Here is a 20,985-nt window from a genome sequence, read left to right on the forward strand (position 1 = left end):
ATAAACTCTAAGTATGCTACTTTGTCGTGAGGGTTTTCATTTTCCACAGAGAGGAGAATCAGTTGAAGTTATAAAACCAGTTAATTTCTTTCTACTCTTCATAAAATAAAAGAGCAAACACTTGATGAAGTTATGTATCAGTGAAATCTTTATTAGCAACAACATCAGTGATCAACATGACAGTTATTAAGCTCACTCACATGAAGCTGCTGAGCGACACACATTCCTCTCTAAGTTGTTGTTGTCCAACACTTTACAGCAGTGTTGTTCTCTGTCACACAAAGCTTCAGTTTCCTCTACAAGCATTCAAACTGCTATTGATCAGAGCTGCTCCCCCCCCACACAGAGCTCCTGTCCTGGGCTTCAGCCGGCCCCTCTAGCCCTTACACTGGCTCCTGTGGAGGGACTGGGTCTGGCTGTGGCCCTGATGGAGGACCCTGCAGGAGTACAGCTCTCCTTCCATCCAGCGCTCCTGGCTCAGGCTCAGGGTGCTGCTGCTGCTGTAGCGGCCGCTCTTCTCCTCCTCTGAGCTGCTCAGGACCCCCTCCGTCACCTCCGTACCGTCCACCTGCCAGCTCACCACGGCTCCCTGAGGAGAGTAGCCGGTCAGCAGGCAGGCCAGCGTGGCCGAGCCCCCAGAGAGCTGCTCAGAGGAGGGGGGAAGCAGAGAGACTGAGGGCCTGACCATGGTGCCAGCTGGAGGGGAGAGCAGAGACACACAAGGAGCAGATGAACTTCCACTGTAGGACAGACAGCTGGACATGAGACAGTTATGATACCTGACAGAGGTTAACACTACTGTGGATCAGCTGTGTGCATGATACTGTGATCAGACAGAGGAGAGGAGCTGACACATGGCAGGAAATGAGGAGTTAACATATAAAACACAATAGTAAATCTTTGTTTTTTATTTAAAGTAATGAATCTTCTACTGTGGAACTCTTCTTATATATCTAATAATTAATATGCAACATGACTTATCTGTGATTTTAAATGAGAACATTGTATTAATGATCATTAAATTAAATATTCTTTATAATGTGTGACAGTAAATGATTCATCGCTGCGATGCAAATGTAACATCTGTATTCAGTTATAGACTTTATCATCTGTCTGTTTCACTTCCTTTTCTCCACTTTAAGCTAACGAACTGTGAAGTCAAACTACAGCGATACTAAATGAACATATGAACTCTTAAATTAGTTTTAACAACATTTGCAACAGTTTTTATACCTAACAATCATTTAAATGTTACAATAAAACATAAAACATAAGAAACTTGAAATTAAATTTTGCTGTTATTTTCTGAACGTTAAAATGTTCCTGCAGAACAAATTTACAACCAAACTTTATTAAACAAATATATTATTGGAAAAAAAGCAAAAATTATTCTGCACATATTTCACCATAACATCTTCTTTAATACTAAAAGAATATTAATATTAATATTTTCCTAAACTTCAATGCCAGCCGAGCTTAATAGACAGCAAAAAATAATATCCACAACATGTAAATTATCCAAAATATTTTTTGTTTTATAAAATTCCGATGCAAAATTTATTATTAAAAGAATATTTCATGTTGTATAAATTAAAAATCTCTGGTACTTACAGTTAATGATGAGTTTGGTTCCTCCACCAAAAGTGTACCACAGTGATACAAACTCATTAAGTGGCCGTACAAAAACCTCCTGCACTGTGAACAAGCATCTATCCACTGAAAATACTCTCTGCTTTTTCAATTAACACATGAACAATTATACTTTATTGAATCTAAAAACATTAAATTAATGATATCAATTGAAATTATCATATAAATGAAGATTAATTATTTAATTTTGCTTTACTTTTCTACACCAGACAGAGAAACGATCACAGTCTCCTTGTAACAAAGTCATTTTTTCACAGTTTTATATCAGTTGCTACATGGTTAAATGAACATGATGCTTTTTAATAATAATAACTTATAAACTCATATTAAGCAGATCTGAAATATGTTATTTATCTCCAGTAAACCCTGTCAGTAGATTAAAAGCAGACAAACAGACATATCATACCAACCACAGTGGACACAAACTCATCCTTTAATCCACAACTGCACTTCTAATATAAATATGTTTCTTCTATTATCCATTCAGATGATAGATGGTGTAAATCCAAGCAGTATTCCTCCTGATTTAGTGTCCCACGTTGCCTTCAGTGTGTTGAGAGCAGAGAAATGATTTCCATAGAGAGGAGGCTTTGCATCGTCAGCTGATCCTCCAGTGAACTGAGAAGGTTTATAGTCCTGTGAGTTCAACACTGCAGGACTCAGATGTGTCAGTCAACACAGCAGAAAGCACAACCAGCATGACTCTCATCACCATCCTCATCTGGACGCTGGCCTGCTGCTGTTTTACAGGTTCATTCACTCAGCAACATTTCAGACATGATGTGCTGCCTTTTCTCTCATTTATTTCTGCTGATAAATGAATGATTTGTTTTTGTCTGCAGGATGCAGCGGTCAGGTGACTGTGACTCAGCCTCCAGTAGTGACATCTACTCCAGGATCCGCCGTCTCTCTCACCTGTAAGACCAACCCTGCTGTTTACAGCCACAGTAGTTATGGTGATTGTATGTTCTGGTATCAACAGAAATCTGGACAGCCTCCAAAGCTTCTAATAAAATATGCGAGCACACGTGTATCAGGAACAGCAGCTCGGTTTAGTGGCAGTGGAAGCAGCTCTGACTTCACTTTGACCATCAGTGGAGTTCTGACTGAAGACGCAGCAGTTTATTACTGTCAGAGTTACCATTGGATAAACAGTGCTAATGTGTTCACACAGTGATTTGTAGTCGTACAAAAACCTCCCTCAGTCCGACTGCAGAGACACTGAGCTGTTACAGCAGGAACCGACTGCAGCTGCTGAAGAGGAAGAGACTCTGACACAGACCACTGAACACAGAGCTGACAGGAACCTCACCAAGCACAAACCTTATTTTTCAATTCTGCTTCTCACTTCAAAGTATAACGTTTACCATTCTCATATTGGAGCAGAGACTTCTTCTCTACTTTCTCATTTTCTATTGCTTCATTAGCTCCCTGACCATCCTTCACAGTGATGGAGACTAAGGTTGCAAAAGTGTTGTTTATGCCCCAATTCAGAAAATCTGGATTTATTTTAAAGTACTTTTTTTTCATCCGACACCACCTACCTCAAAGCCAATCCCAACTTTGCTCTCATTTCTTGGCTATAAAATATTTTGCTTTTGACTCTAGCCATCGTGTTTAAACAAGCTACTGTCTGTTCTTGTGTCTCGACCCCAAACAGGAAGTGTGACCTGTATTCCTTACCAAATAGAAGTCTATTCAAGTGTGCTATTAGTATATTTATTTTAAACTTAAAATAACACAACAACATAACTTTTTATGTACTTATCAGAGATATACTTCTGTACATATACTTCCTCCTGAATGTCAGCTGCCTCCAGTTACAATTCACCATGTAGAAATTAAACAGGTCTCTTCATACAAATACCTGGGAGTTATGATAGACTCCACCCTATCATGGACCCCTCACATTGAATTTACCTGTAAGAAGATACAGCAGATCATTTACTTTCTTCGCAGACTCAGATTATTTGGAGCCAGTAGCCAGATTATGTTTCTATTTTTCAGTTCAGTGATTCCGAGTGTCCTGTTGTACTGCAGCACAGCCTGGCTCAGTAGTCTCTCTGTAAAACTTAAAACTAAACTTTATAGCCAAATCAAAATCTGCACGAAGATCATTGGCCAACCTGTGACAGTATCCTTTCAAGCAGCTCACAACAAGAGCATGCTCAGACAGGCCAACAGCATCTCTTCTGATCCCTTACATGTTTTAAATGAGGAATATCAACATCTGCCTTCCGAGAGGCGATTCAGAGTCCCTACATTTAACCTGCATCAGGCTAAAGATCGCTTTTGTCCATCAGTCCATCTGGTTGCTAAATAATAATTAATGTGCTGCTAAAGACATGTAAATCCAGAGGACAGATGGTAATAGTGTAATGGGTTATGTATGAATAATTGTGATGTGTTTTGTTTTTTGTCTGATGGGTCTTACTTGTCTGTTTGTTTATAGTAACAGTATGTCTATTGTATGTGTACTTTTTCTCAAACTGAGCTGCCTATGGATACAAAATTAATTTCAGTGCAAACTGACAATAAAGTTGTATCGTATTGTAAACTCGCAGTATGAGCCAAGTATACTGAGAATTTTCCTTATACTTGTCAGTATGAGCCAAGTATACTTAGACTTTTCTGTATACTTTATCATATTTTATCTACCATACATGTATCTGTGGCCCGGGCCCAACAGCCAATGGCAAGGCCGCAACTTAAAGTACCAGTTAGATTTAACAATGAATGTTTTTGCTTGGAGCCGACAACGCCACCTAGGAAATACTTGGAGCCTAGGACTCTGATAAATTCAGGTTCTTTTAAAATCAGGTGAGCAGAGTTAAAAACCAGGCAGAAGTCTAAAGTCAAATTAAAACCAGATTTATTACAATTAAAATAACATGGGTCTAAAAATGAATGATTAATCTAAAAGGAATAAAATGCTACTAGCAGCAAGGTTAAAACCCTATAAAAAGTCCAATCCAGTGATCCAGTGAAGTCCAACCCGGCTCTTTAATACAGTCCAGTCCAATGCAGTCCAATCCTGTGAATATCCCGTGTCCGCGTCTTAGCTCCTCCCGTACTCCTACCAGCCGTCTGCCCGTCTCGGCCGTCTCTCCAGCTCTTCCGAAACTGTGAAATAACAGAGACCAGGGCCAGTAGTGTGTTCTCCACTACTTGGCTATCACAACTCCAGATAAAAGCTATCCTGGCCTATTTCAGTGTGTCCGCCACGTAAATGTACCAAAGGGTACTTACGTTTTCTGAGTGAATCTGCGTTGGCGGACACGATCTGCTGCATGTAGTCTCACAGGAACTCTCAGGTCACTGGGCTGGTAGGTAGTAGCAGGAGAGCTGTTCTGCTGCACCGCCATCCCTGGACTGTCTCTGACTGAAGATCTTCCCGCTGCTGCGAGCCGTTCTCTCCTTTTTGTCCTCCACCTGTGCTGCATCCTGCTAATTGCAGGCGCTCCGCCACACCTGTCGCTCCTCCCGTAATTAGTCTCTTTGATTGGGGTTGTGGCTGTCCACGGGTCTAGTTCATGACATCTTAAAAACACTTAAATCTACATATTAAAAGCAACCCAAACAACCAACATGCAGAATAAAACATGCAAAATAGAATAAAAACAACCATAAAATATAAATCATGCACAAGTCATTTTTGACCCTGTCACATATCCAGAAGGCACCTTTGCTGCGTTCTTTTTAAAAATAAAAATGATGTGACCCTTGACCCATCTGGATTAACAGACTGAAGTACATGATCATGATAAGAGCTAAGAGTTAGCCAGAGTTGTTGTGAACCTGGACAGCCAGCAGAGAGCAGCCTGCATCTATTTATGACCTTTGGGAAACTTTGCAAAGACAGAAACAGCAGAGAGATGAGGAACAGAGAGTCTAAAGTTTCTACATGTTCTTAGTCAGTCCACAGGGAGACGGAGCCTCGACCTACTCCACCTCATCTCTCCCTTTCAGTTTCACAAGAACAGGTGTGTGTTTGCCTTCTTAAATGTATTTTTGCATGTTTTTACTGCATCACTGCTCCTCACAGTTTAAGTTCTCCTGTCACAGAGAGTCTGAACTGTTTTCATGCACTCACACTGAAAACTGCATCAGGATGATGTTGTCAATAACTCTGATTGTCGTGTTGGGTTTTCTGAGTCAGGGTGAGAGATTCTGAAAATGTATCTGACATTGTGGCTTTAATTAATGTCTAATTTATTATCATCTAATCTGCTGATTCTCAAGGTTTATATTTCATTTCTCATTTCAGAGACTTCTGCAAACAAATTTCTGACTCAGGCTGACAAATCCAAGTCTGTTAGTGTTGGAGGGACCGTGAGCATCAGCGCCACAGGGAGTTCAGATATTGGTGCTGATCTCAGTTGGTACCTTCAGAAACCTGGACAGGCTCCCAAACTCCTTATATACACTACATCAACTCTCTTCTCAGGGACTGCGTCTCGATTCAGTGGCAGTAGATCTGGTTCTCACTACACTTTAACTATCACAGGTGTTCAGACTGACGATGCTGGAGATTACTACTGTCTGGGCTTCCATACTGGCTATGTGTTCACACAGTGATTTAGAGCCGTACAAAAACCTCCTTCAGTTTGACTGAAGTGAAACCGGCCTGCTGCAGGTGCAGAGGGTTGGTGAAGAGACTGTGATGAGGAGAACTGGTCCAGTGAACACAACACAAGAGTCATCAAGCAGAACCACAATGAATCTAAATAAAACTGGAATAAACTCACAGACGCTCTTCCATAAACAGTTTAAACTTATATTATTGTCTCTTTATGAGTAAACTGGGAGGTTAAATTCTTGTTGGACTATAGCCACTGATATAAAAAAAAATGTTGAAAAGTGTTTCTACCAACAGCTGCACAAAAAATCTAATATAACAAGAGTTGAAACAGAAACAAGATTATCTAATTAAAAAGAAATACAACCATCTCCTGTACTATCAGGTGTAATATATCAGGTTTGATTATGAGATGATCAACTAGGTATTTTTCATAATGAATATGTTATAAAAAACAAACATTAAATTAATGGTATTAATTGAAATTATTGTATAAATGAAGATTAATTATATAATTTTGCTTTACTTTTCTACACCAGACAGAGAAACGATCACAGTCTCCTTGTAACAAAGTCATTTTTAAACAGTTTTATATCAGTTGCTACATGGTTAAATGAACATGATGCTTTTTAATAATAATAACTTATAAACTCATATTAAGCAGATCTGAAATATGTTATTTATCTCCAGTAAACCCTGTCAGTAGATTAAAGGCAGACAAACAGACATATCATACCAACCACAGTGGACACAAACTCATCCTTAAATCCTCAACTGCACTTCTAATATAAATATGTTTCTTCTATTATCCATTCAGATGATAGATGGTGTAAATCCAAGCAGTATTCCTCCTGATTTAGTGTCCCACGTTGCCTTCAGTGTGTTGAGAGCAGAGAAATGATTTCCATAGAGAGGAGGCTTTGCATCGTCAGCTGATCCTCCAGTGAACTGAGAAGGTTTATAGTACTGTGAGTTCAACACTGCAGGACTCAGATGTGTCAGTCAACACAGCAGAAAGCACAACCAGCATGACTCTCATCACCATCCTCATCTGGACGCTGGCCTGCTGCTGTTTTACAGGTTCATTCACTCAGCAACATTTCAGACATGATGTGCTGCCTTTTCTCTCATTTATTTCTGCTGATCAATGAATGATTTGTTTTTGTCTGCAGGATGCAGCGGTCAGGTGACTGTGACTCAGCCTCCAGTAGTGACATCTACTCCAGGATCCACCGTCTCGCTCACCTGTAAGACCAACCAAGCTGTTTACAGTTCCAATCATATGTTCTGGTATCAACAGAAATCTGGACAGCCTCCAAAGCTCCTAATAAAATATGCGAGCACACGTGAATCAGGAACAGCAGCTCGGTTTAGTGGCAGTGGAAGCAGCTCTGACTTCACTTTGACCATCAGTGGAGTTCAGACTGAAGATGCAGCAGTTTATTACTGTCAGAGTTACCATTGGATAAACAGTGCTAGCGTGTTCACACAGTGATTTGTAGTCGTACAAAAACCTCCCTCAGTCCGACTGCAGAGACACTGAGCTGTTACAGCAGGAACCGACTGCAGCTGCTGAAGAGGAAGAGACTCTGACACAGACCACTGAACACAGAGCTGACAGGAACCTCACCAAGCACACACTACACATTCACACTAATAACTTCATTAAAAACATTATTAAAATATCTAATAACACATCATGTTCTGTTCACATTTACTCTCAGCTAAAGAGAGAAATGTTGCCTGATCACATATTTGACTCATGATTTCTTCCTCCCTTAAAATCAAGTTCACATTATTCTCCACATTGTTTTTAATAATAAAAAAGATGTATCATTTACTTTTCTTTACTGTAATGTAATATCACTCTCTATACCAATTTAAAAAGGAGAACTATAGATATTTACATGATGAATCCAAAGCTTCCCTTACCAAATAGAAGTTTATTCAAGTGTGCTATTAGTATACTTAATTTAAAATTAGAGAGTATACTTTCTGTTTACTTTTTATGTACTTATCAGAGATATACTTAAGTATACTTAGCTTATACAGACAATTGCAGAAAGGTAAAGTATACTTGGCTTATACTGGTATTTAATCTTTTGATTGAGATATACTTAAGAAAAGTATAATTAAGTATTCTTGCCTTGTAGGCCTACAGAAAGGTATACATGGCTTGTAGTTGTACTAACTTTTTGATAGAGTAGCCTATTAAAGTGTGTGAGAGTTTGTAAATGAATGTTTTGATATGAATTTACTTCAATTCATCAAGAATTTTCTATATTTTTGGATACTTCGTTCACCGTGGAGACATGTGAGAAATATCTATTAATTTTTTTATCATCACAAAACATCAAGTCAAATAACAAAAGGACCAAGTCTCTTTATGTAATACATATAAATCATTAGCTAAGTACTATAAGTTAAAGTATACAAAGTTAACTTTCATAAACTAAAAAGTGGGCTACAAGTATATAACTATTAAACTAAGAGTATACCTATTCACTTGTAGTATACTTGAACTTTGCTTAACTTCATAAAATAAACTCTAAGTATACTACTTTGTCGTGAGGGTTTTCATTTTCCACAGAGAGGAGAATCAGTTGAAGTTATAAAACCAGTTAATTTCTTTCTACTCTTCATAAAATAAAAGAGCAAACACTTGATGAAGTTATGTATCAGTGAAATCTTTATTAGCAACAACATCAGTGATCAACATGACAGTTATTAAGCTCACTCACATGAAGCTGCTGAGCGACACACATTCCTCTCTAAGTTGTTGTTGTCCAACACTTTACAGCAGTGTTGTTCTCTGTCACACAAAGCTTCAGTTTCCTCTACAAGCATTCAAACTGCTATTGATCAGAGCTGCTCCACCCCACACAGAGCTCCTGTCCTGGGCTTCAGCCGGCCCCTCTAGCCCTTACACTGGCTCCTGTGGAGGGACTGGGTCTGGCTGTGGCCCTGATGGAGGACCCTGCAGGAGTACAGCTCTCCTTCCATCCAGCGCTCCTGGCTCAGGCTCAGGGTGCTGCTGCTGCTGTAGCGGCCGCTCTTCTCCTCCTCTGAGCTGCTCAGGACCCCCTCCGTCACCTCCGTACCGTCCACCTGCCAGCTCACCACGGCTCCCTGAGGAGAGTAGCCGGTCAGCAGGCAGGCCAGCGTGGCCGAGCCCCCAGAGAGCTGCTCAGAGGAGGGGGGAAGCAGAGAGACTGAGGGCCTGACCATGGTGCCAGCTGGAGGGGAGAGCAGAGACACACAAGGAGCAGATGAACTTCTACTGTAGGACAGACAGCTGGACATGAGACAGTTATGATACCTGACAGAGGTTAACACTACTGTGGATCAGCTGTGTGCATGATACTGTGATCAGACAGAGGAGAGGAGCTGACACATGGCAGGAAATGAGGAGTTAACATATAAAACACAATAGTAAATCTTTGTTTTTTATTTAAAGTAATGAATCTTCTACTGTGGAACTCTTCATAAATATCTAATAATTAATATGCAACATGACTTATCTGTGATTTTAAATGAGAACATTGTATTAATGATCATTAAATTAAATATTCTTTATAATGTGTGACAGTAAATGATTCATCGCTGTGATGCAAATGTAACATCTGTATTCAGTTATAGACTTTATCATCTGTCTGTTTCACTTCCTTTTCTCCACTTTAAACTAACGAACTGTGAAGTCAAACTACAGCGATACTAAATGAACATATGAACTCTTAAATTAGTTTTAACAACATTTGCAACAGTTTTTATACCTAACAATCATTTAAATGTTACAGTAAAACATAAAACATAAAATATAAGAAACTTGAAATTAAATTTTGCTGTTATTTTCTGAACGTTAAAATGTTCCTGCAGAACAAATTTACAACCAAACTTTATTAAACAAATATCTGATTGGAAGAAAAGCGAAAATTATTCTGATTATATTTCACCATAACTTCTTCTTTAATACTAAAAGAATATTAATATTAATATTTTCCTAAACTTCAATATCAGCCAAGCTTAATAGTCAGCAAAACATAATATCCACAACATTTAAATTATCCAAAATATTTTTTTCATTTTATAAAATTCTGATGCAAATTTTAGTATTAAAAGAATATTTCATGTTGTATAAATAATAAATCTCTGGTACTTACAGTTAATGATGAGTTTGGTTCCTCCACCAAAAGTGTACCACAGTGATACAAACTCATTAAGTGGCCGTACAAAAACCTCCTGCACTGTGAACAAGCACCTATCCACTGAAAATACTCTCTGCTTTCTCAATTAACACAGAAACATTTATACTTTATTGAATCAATACATATTAAATTAATGATATCAATTGAAATTATTGCATAAATGAAGATTATTTCTTGAATTTTCCTTTACTTTTCTACACCAGACAGAGAAACGATCACAGTCTCCTTGTAACTAAGTCATTTTTTTCCCAGTTTTATATCAGTTGCTACATGGTTAAATGAATATGATGCTTTTAATAACAATAATAACTCATAAACTCATATTAAGCAGATCTGAAATATGTTATTTATCTCCAGTAAACCCTGTCAGTAGATCAAAGGCAGACAAACAGACATATCATACCAACCACAGTGGACACAAACTCATCCTTAAATCCTCAACTGCACTTCTAATATAAATATGTTTCTTGTATTATCCATTCAGATGATAGATGGTGTAAATCCAAGCAGTATTCCTCCTGATTTAGTGTCCCACGTTGCCTTCAGTGTGTTGAGAGCAGAGAAATGATTTCCATAGAGAGGAGGCTTTGCATCGTCAGCTGATCCTCCAGTGAACTGAGAAGGTTTATAGTCCTGTGAGTTCAACACTGCAGGACTCAGATGTGTCAGTCAACACAGCAGAAAGCACAACCAGCATGACTCTCATCACCATCCTCATCTGGACGCTGACCTGCTGCTGTTTTACAGGTTCATTCACTCAGCAACATTTCAGACATGATGTGCTGCCTTTTCTCTCATTTATTTCTGCTGATAAATGAATGATTTGTTTTTGTCTGCAGGATGCAGCGGTCAGGTGACTGTGACTCAGCCTCCAGTAGTGACATCTACTCCAGGATCCACCGTCTCTCTCACCTGTAAGACCAACCCTGCTGTTTACACAGAGAGGACTTATGGTGATCGTATGTCCTGGTATCAACAGAAATCTGGACAGCCTCCAAAGCTTCTAATAAAATTTGCGAGCACACGTGTATCAGGAACAGCAGCTCGGTTTAGTGGCAGTGGAAGCAGATCTGACTTCACTTTGACCATCAGTGGAGTTCAGACTGAAGACGCAGCAGTTTATTACTGTCAGAGTGTCCACTATATAAACAGTGCTTGGGTGTTCACACAGTGATTTGTAGTCGTACAAAAACCTCCCTCAGTCCGACTGCAGAGACACTGAGCTGTTACAGCAGGAACTGACTGCAGCTGCTGAAGAGGAAGAGACTCTGACACAGACCACTGAACACAGAGCTGACAGGAACCTCACCAAGCACACACTACACATTCACACTAATAACTTCATTAAAAACATTATTAAAATATCTGATAACACATGATGTTCTGTTCACATTTACTCTCAGCTAAAGAGACAAATGTTGCCTGATCACATATTTGAGTCATGATTTCTTCCTCCCTAAAAGAAAAGTTCTCGTTATTCTCCGTTTTTTTTTAATAAATAAAAGATGTATTATTTACTTTTCTTTACTGTAATGTAATATCACTCTTTATACCAATTTAAAAAAGGAGAAATATATATATTTACATGATGAATTCAAAGCTTCCCTTACCAAATAGATGTTTATTCAAGTGTGCTATTAGTATACTTATTTTCAACTTAAAATAAGAGACTATACTTTCAGTTTACTTTTTTATGTACTCATAAGAGATATACTTAAGTATACTTTGCTTATTACAATTACAGAAAAGTATAGTATACTTAGCTTATACTTTTACTTCGTTTGATCGAGATATACTTAAGAAAAGTATTATTAAGTGTTCTTGCCTTATAGGCCTACAGAAAGGTATACTTGACTTGTAGTTGTACTAACTTTTTGATAGAGTAGCCTATTAAAGTGTGTGAGAGTTTGTAAATGAATGTTTTGATATGAATTTACTTCAATTCATCAAGAATTTTCTACGTTGTTGGATTCTTTGTTCACCATGGAGACGTGAGAAAAATATATATTTTTTTTATCATCGCAAAACATCAAGTCAAATAACAAAAGGAGCAAGTCTCTTTATGTAATACATAAATCACTGGCTAAGTATTATAAGTTAAAGTATACAAAGTGTACTTTCATAAACTAAAAAGTGGGCTACAAGTATATAACTAGTAAACTAACAGTATGCTTATAAGTTCACTTGTAGTATAGTTCATAATAGTTGCAGTACAAAATACAGCTTGGATGTAAACTAGTTGTGTACTCAAAGTTTACTACTCTTACATTTAAAGTATACTTCTATAAAGTGCGCCAATTTAGTCACAAGAAGTATTGAAGTAGTACACTTACAAGTATACTACTAGTAAAATAGGCGTTGGTGTAATGCATACCAAACTCGTGACCTTAGTGATGCTGATTGAATGAACCCTTAGATGATGGTTCTATGAATGTCATTTACAATCTCCACAGGTTGTCCGGTAAGAACATGTAGATGATGGTGATGTTTCAATTAGTCCAGGTCACACACACTCTCTTTGAGATACCACTCATTTATTGGTTGAAGATGGTTTGTAAATCCTTGTTTGAATAGTGGTTACTAAAATACAGAAAATAAAATAGAAACATATGCAGGCATTAGTAACATGTAGTAATAATAAACAAACAGTATTGTATGACATACACATGCAAGCATAATTAAATGAAAGTTAAACATTTTGAACAGGAGTAAAAGGAGGAGAACACAGCCTTCTTAACTATAAGGGAGCATCAACAAACAGCAGACTCAGGCTCTCATGCAGTACTATGAGCAGAGTGCACACAGAGGGTGATATGATGAATTGCTGCTCTAACTTAAATGATTGTTGACACAGAAACACACAACTTATCATTCAAACTATTATAGAAACACGAGCATGAGCATTATAACATGATACATGTGACTTTAGAATTATTATAGCGATGCAGATACTAAACAATAGACAACTATAGCAAATACTCACTTTCTCATGGACGCACAGGAAAGACCATATCAATAAATAAAGAGAAAAGAGTCCAAAAGATTCAGCACTGATGCTGAGCTGAGTTGGAGGACAGATGAGGTTTGTGATCTGTGCAGAAAGTGATTGGAATCACAGCAGTCTGATCATGTGAAGACCATGCGCCAAGCCACAGACTATTGGTCCGTGCATGTGAACAATGCATGGGCTGGTGAGGGGATGCTTTTGGGTTAAACTGCTGCACCTTCTGAACACTACTAGTACATTGATATTAGTATATTTATTACATAAAGTATATTTGGGATTATACTTGAACTATACTTGAATTTATTTCATAAAATAAACTTGGAAGTATACTTCTTTTTTGTAAGGGATATCAGGTTTAATACTGAGATGATCAAGAAGGTATTTTTCATAATGAATATGTTACAAAATAAATACAAAGACACTCATTTATTATAATCCACAGTTTTATTTAATGATGGTTTAATGTTCATGCCACATTTCTGATGAATGAATAGTTTCTCTTTGAGTGAAAATCATTTAACGAACATAAAGAAGAACATGCAGAAGATGAGTATTAGAAAGCAACATGCAGAGTAAAACACCGAGTAGAGAGCTGTGAAACATGCAGAAACATGTGAACAGAGGAGATCTGGAGCTTCATCCAGATCTCTGTCAAAGAAGCGGCATCATTTGCAGACAGGAAGTGTTGCTGAAGCTCTACTCTGAGCAGCGGTCAGGCTCCAGGCTTTGAGTGACAGGCCTCTGTCCACTCAGACTGGCCTCACAGCTCACTGAGCCCGCCTTCCTCCACTGGTCTGCAAGGAGGCTCAGGGTGCTGCTCCAGCTGTAGTGGCCGTCCGTCCCCAGGACCTCCAGGCTGTGTGACGCCCCTGAGGAGCTGCTGCTGCCCCCCACCTTCCAGCCCAGCGTCCAGGCTGAGGGGAAGCCCCCGCTGGCCAGACACACCAGTGTGGCACTGCCCTGCTTCAGCTCCTCTCTGGAGGGGGGGGAGGACGGTCAGGGTGGGCTGCACCACACCCACTGGAGGAGAGAGAGGGGGAGGAGAGGGGGGGAGAAAAGTCAAAGCAATGAGAGTGAAGGCTTGGTAATAAAGAAACATCACATCCTGCTCATTTATTATATTTCATCAAATAAAACAGAATAACTTGAGCTGCTGCTGCTGCACTCATAAATCACTCCGTATCTCACCATCAGCCTCATGATTCAAGTGTGAATGCAACTAAAAAGGTTCATCGATGACAATTATTGATGACATCTTCGTATGTGTTTCATAATGTGTGACAGTGAATAACTCGTCCCTGAGATGATTTTCTTCTGTTTAAACTGACAGTTAAATACAGTTAAAACCTTTGTCATCTGTCTCTTTCACTTCCTGTTCACTACATGTAAAATTAATGAACCGTGAACACAAAGATGAGCTGCATTTACCCATAAAATCACATTTATGTTCAACAGGAATCTACATCACATTTTAATTCAATATATTGTTTTTTATATTTACAAAATAAACTAATCAAAGAATTTAACAAACACATTTTGTGTAAATTTGAGTAAATTTGTCTTTAAAATGTTTTTAAAGCCGATATTAAATACATCTTATTACAAATTATTAGAAAAAAACAATAATTATTAATCTTATTATCTACATTACTGAATGAATATTGATCTCGGTAAAATTTCTTCTCAGATTATGAGATCAGCTTAATAAAATAACATAAATTATCAACAATATAAAACACTGAACTTGATCAAATCACAATGCAATATTTGATAAAATAATATTTGCTATAGGTTGTATTAAATAAAAATCTCTGGTACTTACAGTTAATGATGAGTTTGGTTCCTCCACCAAAAGTGCACCACAGTGATACAAACTCATTAAGTGGCCGTACAAAAACCTCCTGCACTGTGAACAAGCATCTATCCACTGAAAAAACTCTTTGCTTTCTCAATTAACACAGAAACATTTATATTTTATTGAATCTATAAATATTTATTTAATGATATCAATTGAAATTATTGCATAAATGAAGATTAATTATATAATTTTGCTTTACTTTTCTACACCAGACAGAGAAACGATCACAGTCTCCTTGTAACAAAGTCATTTTTTCACAGTTTTATATCAGTTGCTACATGGTTAAATGAACATGATGTTTTTTAATAATAATAACTTATAAACTCATATTAAGCAGAACTGAAATATGTTATTTATCTCCAGTAAACCCTGTCAGTAGATTAAAGGCAGACAGACAGACATATCATACCAACCACAGTGGACACAAACTCATCCTTAAATCCTCAACTGCACTTCTAATATAAATATGTTTCTTCTATTATCCATTCAGATGATAGATGGTGTAAATCCAAGCAGTATTCCTCCTGATTTAGTGTCCCACGTTGCCTTCAGTGTGTTGAGAGCAGAGAAATGATTTCCATAGAGAGGAGGCTTTGCATCGTCAGCTGATCCTCCAGTGAACTGAGAAGGTTTATAGTCCTGTGAGTTCAACACTGCAGGACTCAGATGTGTCAGTCAACACAGCAGAAAGCACAACCAGCATGACTCTCATCACCATCCTCATCTGGACGCTGGCCTGCTGCTGTTTTACAGGTTCATTCACTCAGCAACATTTCAGACATGATGTGCTGCCTTTTCTCTCATTTATTTCTGCTGATCAATGAATGATTTGTTTTTGTCTGCAGGATGCAGCGGTCAGGTGACTGTGACTCAGCCTCCAGTAGTGACATCTACTCCAGGATCCACCGTCTCTCTCACCTGTAAGACTAACCCTGCTGTTTACAGATGGTCTGATGGAGATGAGGGTATGCACTGGTATCAACAGAAATCTGGACAGCCTCCAAAGCTCATAATAACATATGTGAGCACACGTGAATCAGGAACAGCAGCTCGGTTTAGTGGCAGTGGAAGCAGCTCTGACTTCACTTTGACCATCAGTGGAGTTCAGACTGAAGACGCAGCAGTTTATTACTGTCAGAGTTACCACAGCGGTGGTGTGTTCACACAGTGATTTGTAGTCGTACAAAAACCTCCCTCAGTCCGACTGCAGAGACACTGAGCTGTTACAGCAGGAACCGACTGCAGCTGCTGAAGAGGAAGAGACTCTGACACAGACCACTGAACACAGAGCTGACAGGAACCTCACCAAGCACACACTACACATTCACACTAATAACTTCATTAAAACATTATTAAAATATCTAATAACACATGATGTTCTGTTCACATTTACTCTCAGCTAAAGAGACAAATGTTGCCTGATCACATATTTGAGTCATGATTTATTCCTCCCTAAAAATCAAGTTCACATTATTCTCCAAGTTTTTTTTTAATAAAAAAAAAGATGTATTATTTACTTTTCTTTACTATAATGTAATATTACTCTCTATACCAATTTAAAAAAAAAGAAATATTGATATTTAATGATGAATCCAAAGCAAGTGTGCTATTAGTATACTTACTTAAAACTTGAGAGAGAGAGAGAGTATACTTTCAGTTTACTTTTTATGTACTTATCAAAGATCTACTTAAGTATACTTAACTTATACAGACATTACAGAAAAGTAATGTATACTTGGATTATACTTGTACTTAATCTTTTGATCGAGATATATTTAAAAAAAGTATAATTAAGTATTCTTGCCTTATAGGCCTACAGAAAGGTATACATGGCTTGTAGTCGTACTAACTTTTTGATAGAGTAGCCTATTAAAGTGTGTGAGAGTTTGTAAATGAATGTTTTGATATGAATTTACTTCAATTCATCAAGAATTTTCTACGTTGTTGGATTCTTCGTTCACCGTGGAGACGTGTGAGAAAAATGTATTTCTTTTTTTATCATCACAAAGCATCAAGTCAAACAGCAAAAGAAGTCTCTTTATGTAATACATAAATCATTGACTAAGTACTATAAATTAAAGTATACAAAGTGAACTTTCATAAACTAAAAAGTGGGCTACAAGTATATAACTATTAAACTAACAGTATACCTATTCACTTGTATAGTATACTTGAACTTTACTTAACTTCATTAAATAAACTCTAAGTATACTACTTTGTCGTGAGGGTTTTCATTTTCCACAGAGAGGAGAATCAATTGAAGTTATAAAACCAGTTAATTTCTTTCTACTCTTCATAAAATAAAAGAGCAAACACGTCATGAAGTTATGTATCAGTGAAATCTTTATTAGCAACAACATCAGTGATCAACATGACAGTTATTAAGCTCACTCACATGAAGCTGCTGAGCGACACACATTCCTCTCTAAGTTGTTGTTGTCCAACACTTTACAGCAGTGTTGTTCTCTGTCACACAAAGCTTCAGTTTCCTCTACAAGCATTCAAACTGCTATTGATCAGAGCTGCTCCCCCCCACACAGAGCTTCTGTCCTGGGCTTCAGCCGGCCCCTCTAGCCCTTACACTGGCTCCTGTGGAGGGACTGGGTCTGGCTGTGGCCCTGATGGAGGACCCTGCAGGAGTACAGCTCTCCTTCCATCCAGCGCTCCTGGCTCAGGCTCAGGGTGCTGCTGCTGCTGTAGCGGCCGCTCTTCTCCTCCTCTGAGCTGCTCAGGACCCCCTCCGTCACCTCCGTACCGTCCACCTGCCAGCTCACCACGGCTCCCTGAGGAGAGTAGCCGGTCAGCAGGCAGGCCAGCGTGGCCGAGCCCCCAGAGAGCTGCTCAGAGGAGGGGGGAAGCAGAGAGACTGAGGGCCTGACCATGGTGCCAGCTGGAGGGGAGAGCAGAGACACACAAGGAGCAGATGAACTTCCACTGTAGGACAGACAGCTGGACATGAGACAGTTATGATACCTGACAGAGGTTAACACTACTGTGGATCAGCTTTGTGCATGATACTGTGATCAGACAGAGGAGAGGAGCTGACACATGGCAGGAAATGAGGAGTTAACATATAAAACACAATAGTAGAACTTTGTTTTATATTTAAAGTAATGAATCTTCTACTGTGGAACTCTTCATAAATATCTAATAATTAATATGCAACATGATTTATCTGTGATTTTATATGGGAACAGTGTATTAATGATCATTAAACTAAATCTTCTTTATAATGTGTGACAGTAAATGATTCATTGCTGCGATGCAAATGTAACATCTGTATTCAGTTAAAGACTTTATCATCTGTCTGTTTCACTTCCTTTTCTCCACTTTAAACTAACGAACTGTGAAGTCAAACTACAGCGATACTAAATTAACATATGAATTCATAAATTAGTTTTAACAACATTTGCAACAGTTTTTATACCTAACAATCGTTTAAATGTTACAGTAAAACATAAAACATAAATAACTTAAAATTAAATTTTGCTGTTATTTTCTGAACATTAAAATGTTCCTGCAGAACAAATTTACAACCAAACTTTATTAAACAAATATATTATTGGAAAAAGAGTAAAAATTATTCTGCATATATTTCACCATAACATCTTCTTTAATACTAAAAGAATATTAATATTAATATTTTCCTAAACTTCAATACCAGCCAAGCTTAATAGACAGCAAAAAATAATATCCACAACATGTAAATTATCCAAAAATAATTTTTGTTTTATAAAATTCGGATGCAAAAGTTAGTATTAAAAGAATATTTCATGTTTTATAAATTAAAAATCTCTGGTACTTACAGTTAATGATGAGTTTGGTTCCTCCACCAAAAGTCCACCACAGTGATACAAACTCATTAAGTGGCCGTACAAAAACCTCCTGCACTGTGAACAAGCATCTATCCACTGAAAACACTCTCTGCTTTTTCAATTAACACAGAAACATTTATATTTTATTGAATCTATAAATATCAAATTAATGATATGGATTGAAATTATTGTATAAATGTAGATTATTTCTTTAATTTTGCTTTACTTTTCTACACCAGACAGAGAAACGATCACAGTCTCCTTGTAACAAAGTCATTTTTTCACAGTTTTATATCAGTTGCTACATGGTTAAATGAACATGATGCTTTTTAATAATGATGATAACTTATAAACTCATATTAAGCAGATCTGAAATATGTTATTTATCTCCAGTAAACCCTGTCAGTAGATTAAAGGCAGACAAATAGACATATCATACCAACCACAGTGGACACAAACTCATCCTTAAATCCTCAACTGCACTTCTAATATAAATATGTTTCTTCTGTTATCCATTCAGATGATAGATGGTGTAAATCCAAGCAGTATTCCTCCTGATTTAGTGTCCCACGTTGCCTTCAGTGTGTTGAGAGCAGAGAAATGATTTCCATAGAGAGGAGGCTTTGCATCGTCAGCTGATCCTCCAGTGAACTGAGAAGGTTTATAGTCCTGTGAGTTCAACACTGCAGGACTCAGATGTGTCAGTCAACACAGCAGAAAGCACAACCAGCATGACTCTCATCACCATCCTCATCTGGACGCTGGCCTGCTGCTGTTTTACAGGTTCATTCACTCGACAACATTTCAGACATGATGTGCTGCCTTTTCTCTCATTTATTTCTGCTGATCAATGAATGATTTGTTTTTGTCTGCAGGATGCAGCGGTCAGGTGACTGTGACTCAGCCTCCAGTAGTGACATCTACTCCAGGATCCACCATCTCTCTCACCTGTAAGACCAGCCAAGCTGTTTACAGTCACAATAGTTATGGTCATTTTATGTTCTGGTATCAACAGAAATCTGGACAGCCTCCAAAGCTTCTAATAAAATTTGCGAGCACACGAGAATCAGGAACAGCAGCTCGGTTTAGTGGCAGTGGAAGCAGCTCTGACTTCACTTTGACCATCAGTGGAGTTCAGACTGAAGACGCAGCAGTTTATTACTGTCAGAGTTACCATGTCATAAACAATGCTGGTGTGTTCACACAGTGATTTGTAGTCGTACAAAAACCTCCCTCAGTCCGACTGCAGAGACACTGAGCTGTTACAGCAGGAACCGACTGCAGCTGCTGAAGAGGAAGAGACTCTGACACAGACCACTGAACACAGAGCTGACAGGAACCTCACCAAGCACACACTACACATTCACACTAATAACTTAATTAAAAAGATTATTAAAATATCTAATAACACATCATGTTCTGTTTACATTTACTCTCAGCTAGAGACAAATGTTACCTGATCACATATCTGAGTCAAGATTTATTCCTCCCTAAAAATCAAGTTCTTGTTATTCTCCACATTTTTTTTAATCAATAAAAGATGTGTTATTTACTTTTCTTTACTGTAATGTAATATCACTCTTTATACCAATTTAAAAAAGGAGAACTATATATATTTACATGATGAATTCAACGCTTCCCTTACCAAATAGAAGTTTATTCAAGTGTGCTATTAGTATACTTAATTTAAACTTGAATTTATATGAATTCAATTAAATTCATCAAGAATTTTCAACGTTGTTGGATTCTTCGTTCACCGTGGAGACGTGTGAGAAATATGTATTTATTTATTTTTTATCATCACAAAACATCAAGTCAAATTGCTAAAGGAGCAAGTCTCTTTATATAATACATCATTGGCTAAGTATTAT

General features: G+C 37.9%; 1 pseudogene and 6 gene segments (V, D, J or C); 3 read left to right on the plus strand and 4 right to left on the minus strand.

Moving 5' to 3' along the window:
• Positions 1 to 125: 125 nt before the first annotated feature.
• Positions 126 to 1,684, minus strand: LOC119504207. The segment is given in 2 exon segments: positions 126 to 696; positions 1,612 to 1,684. A coding segment is annotated over 1 exon segment (312 nt).
• A 4,000-nt stretch (positions 1,685 to 5,684) lies between these two features.
• On the plus strand, positions 5,685 to 6,228 carry LOC119504154. The segment is given in 2 exon segments: positions 5,685 to 5,810; positions 5,918 to 6,228. Coding segments are annotated over 2 exon segments (360 nt in total).
• Positions 6,229 to 7,249: 1,021 nt separating this feature from the next.
• LOC119504225 lies at positions 7,250 to 7,724 on the plus strand. The segment is given in 2 exon segments: positions 7,250 to 7,309; positions 7,402 to 7,724. Coding segments are annotated over 2 exon segments (375 nt in total).
• A 1,171-nt stretch (positions 7,725 to 8,895) lies between these two features.
• LOC119504208 lies at positions 8,896 to 10,438 on the minus strand. The segment is given in 2 exon segments: positions 8,896 to 9,465; positions 10,390 to 10,438. A coding segment is annotated over 1 exon segment (312 nt).
• A 3,428-nt stretch (positions 10,439 to 13,866) lies between these two features.
• LOC119504163 lies at positions 13,867 to 15,498 on the minus strand (annotated as a pseudogene).
• Positions 15,499 to 16,000: 502 nt separating this feature from the next.
• LOC119474444 lies at positions 16,001 to 16,470 on the plus strand. The segment is given in 2 exon segments: positions 16,001 to 16,052; positions 16,145 to 16,470. Coding segments are annotated over 2 exon segments (378 nt in total).
• Positions 16,471 to 17,619: 1,149 nt separating this feature from the next.
• LOC119504220 lies at positions 17,620 to 18,544 on the minus strand. The segment is given in 2 exon segments: positions 17,620 to 18,189; positions 18,541 to 18,544. A coding segment is annotated over 1 exon segment (312 nt).
• Between the last annotated feature and the right edge of the window lie 2,441 nt (positions 18,545 to 20,985).

This window comes from Sebastes umbrosus, chromosome 16 (genome assembly GCF_015220745.1).
Source record: "Sebastes umbrosus isolate fSebUmb1 chromosome 16, fSebUmb1.pri, whole genome shotgun sequence".
NCBI classification, from domain to species: Eukaryota; Metazoa; Chordata; class Actinopteri; order Perciformes; family Sebastidae; genus Sebastes; species Sebastes umbrosus.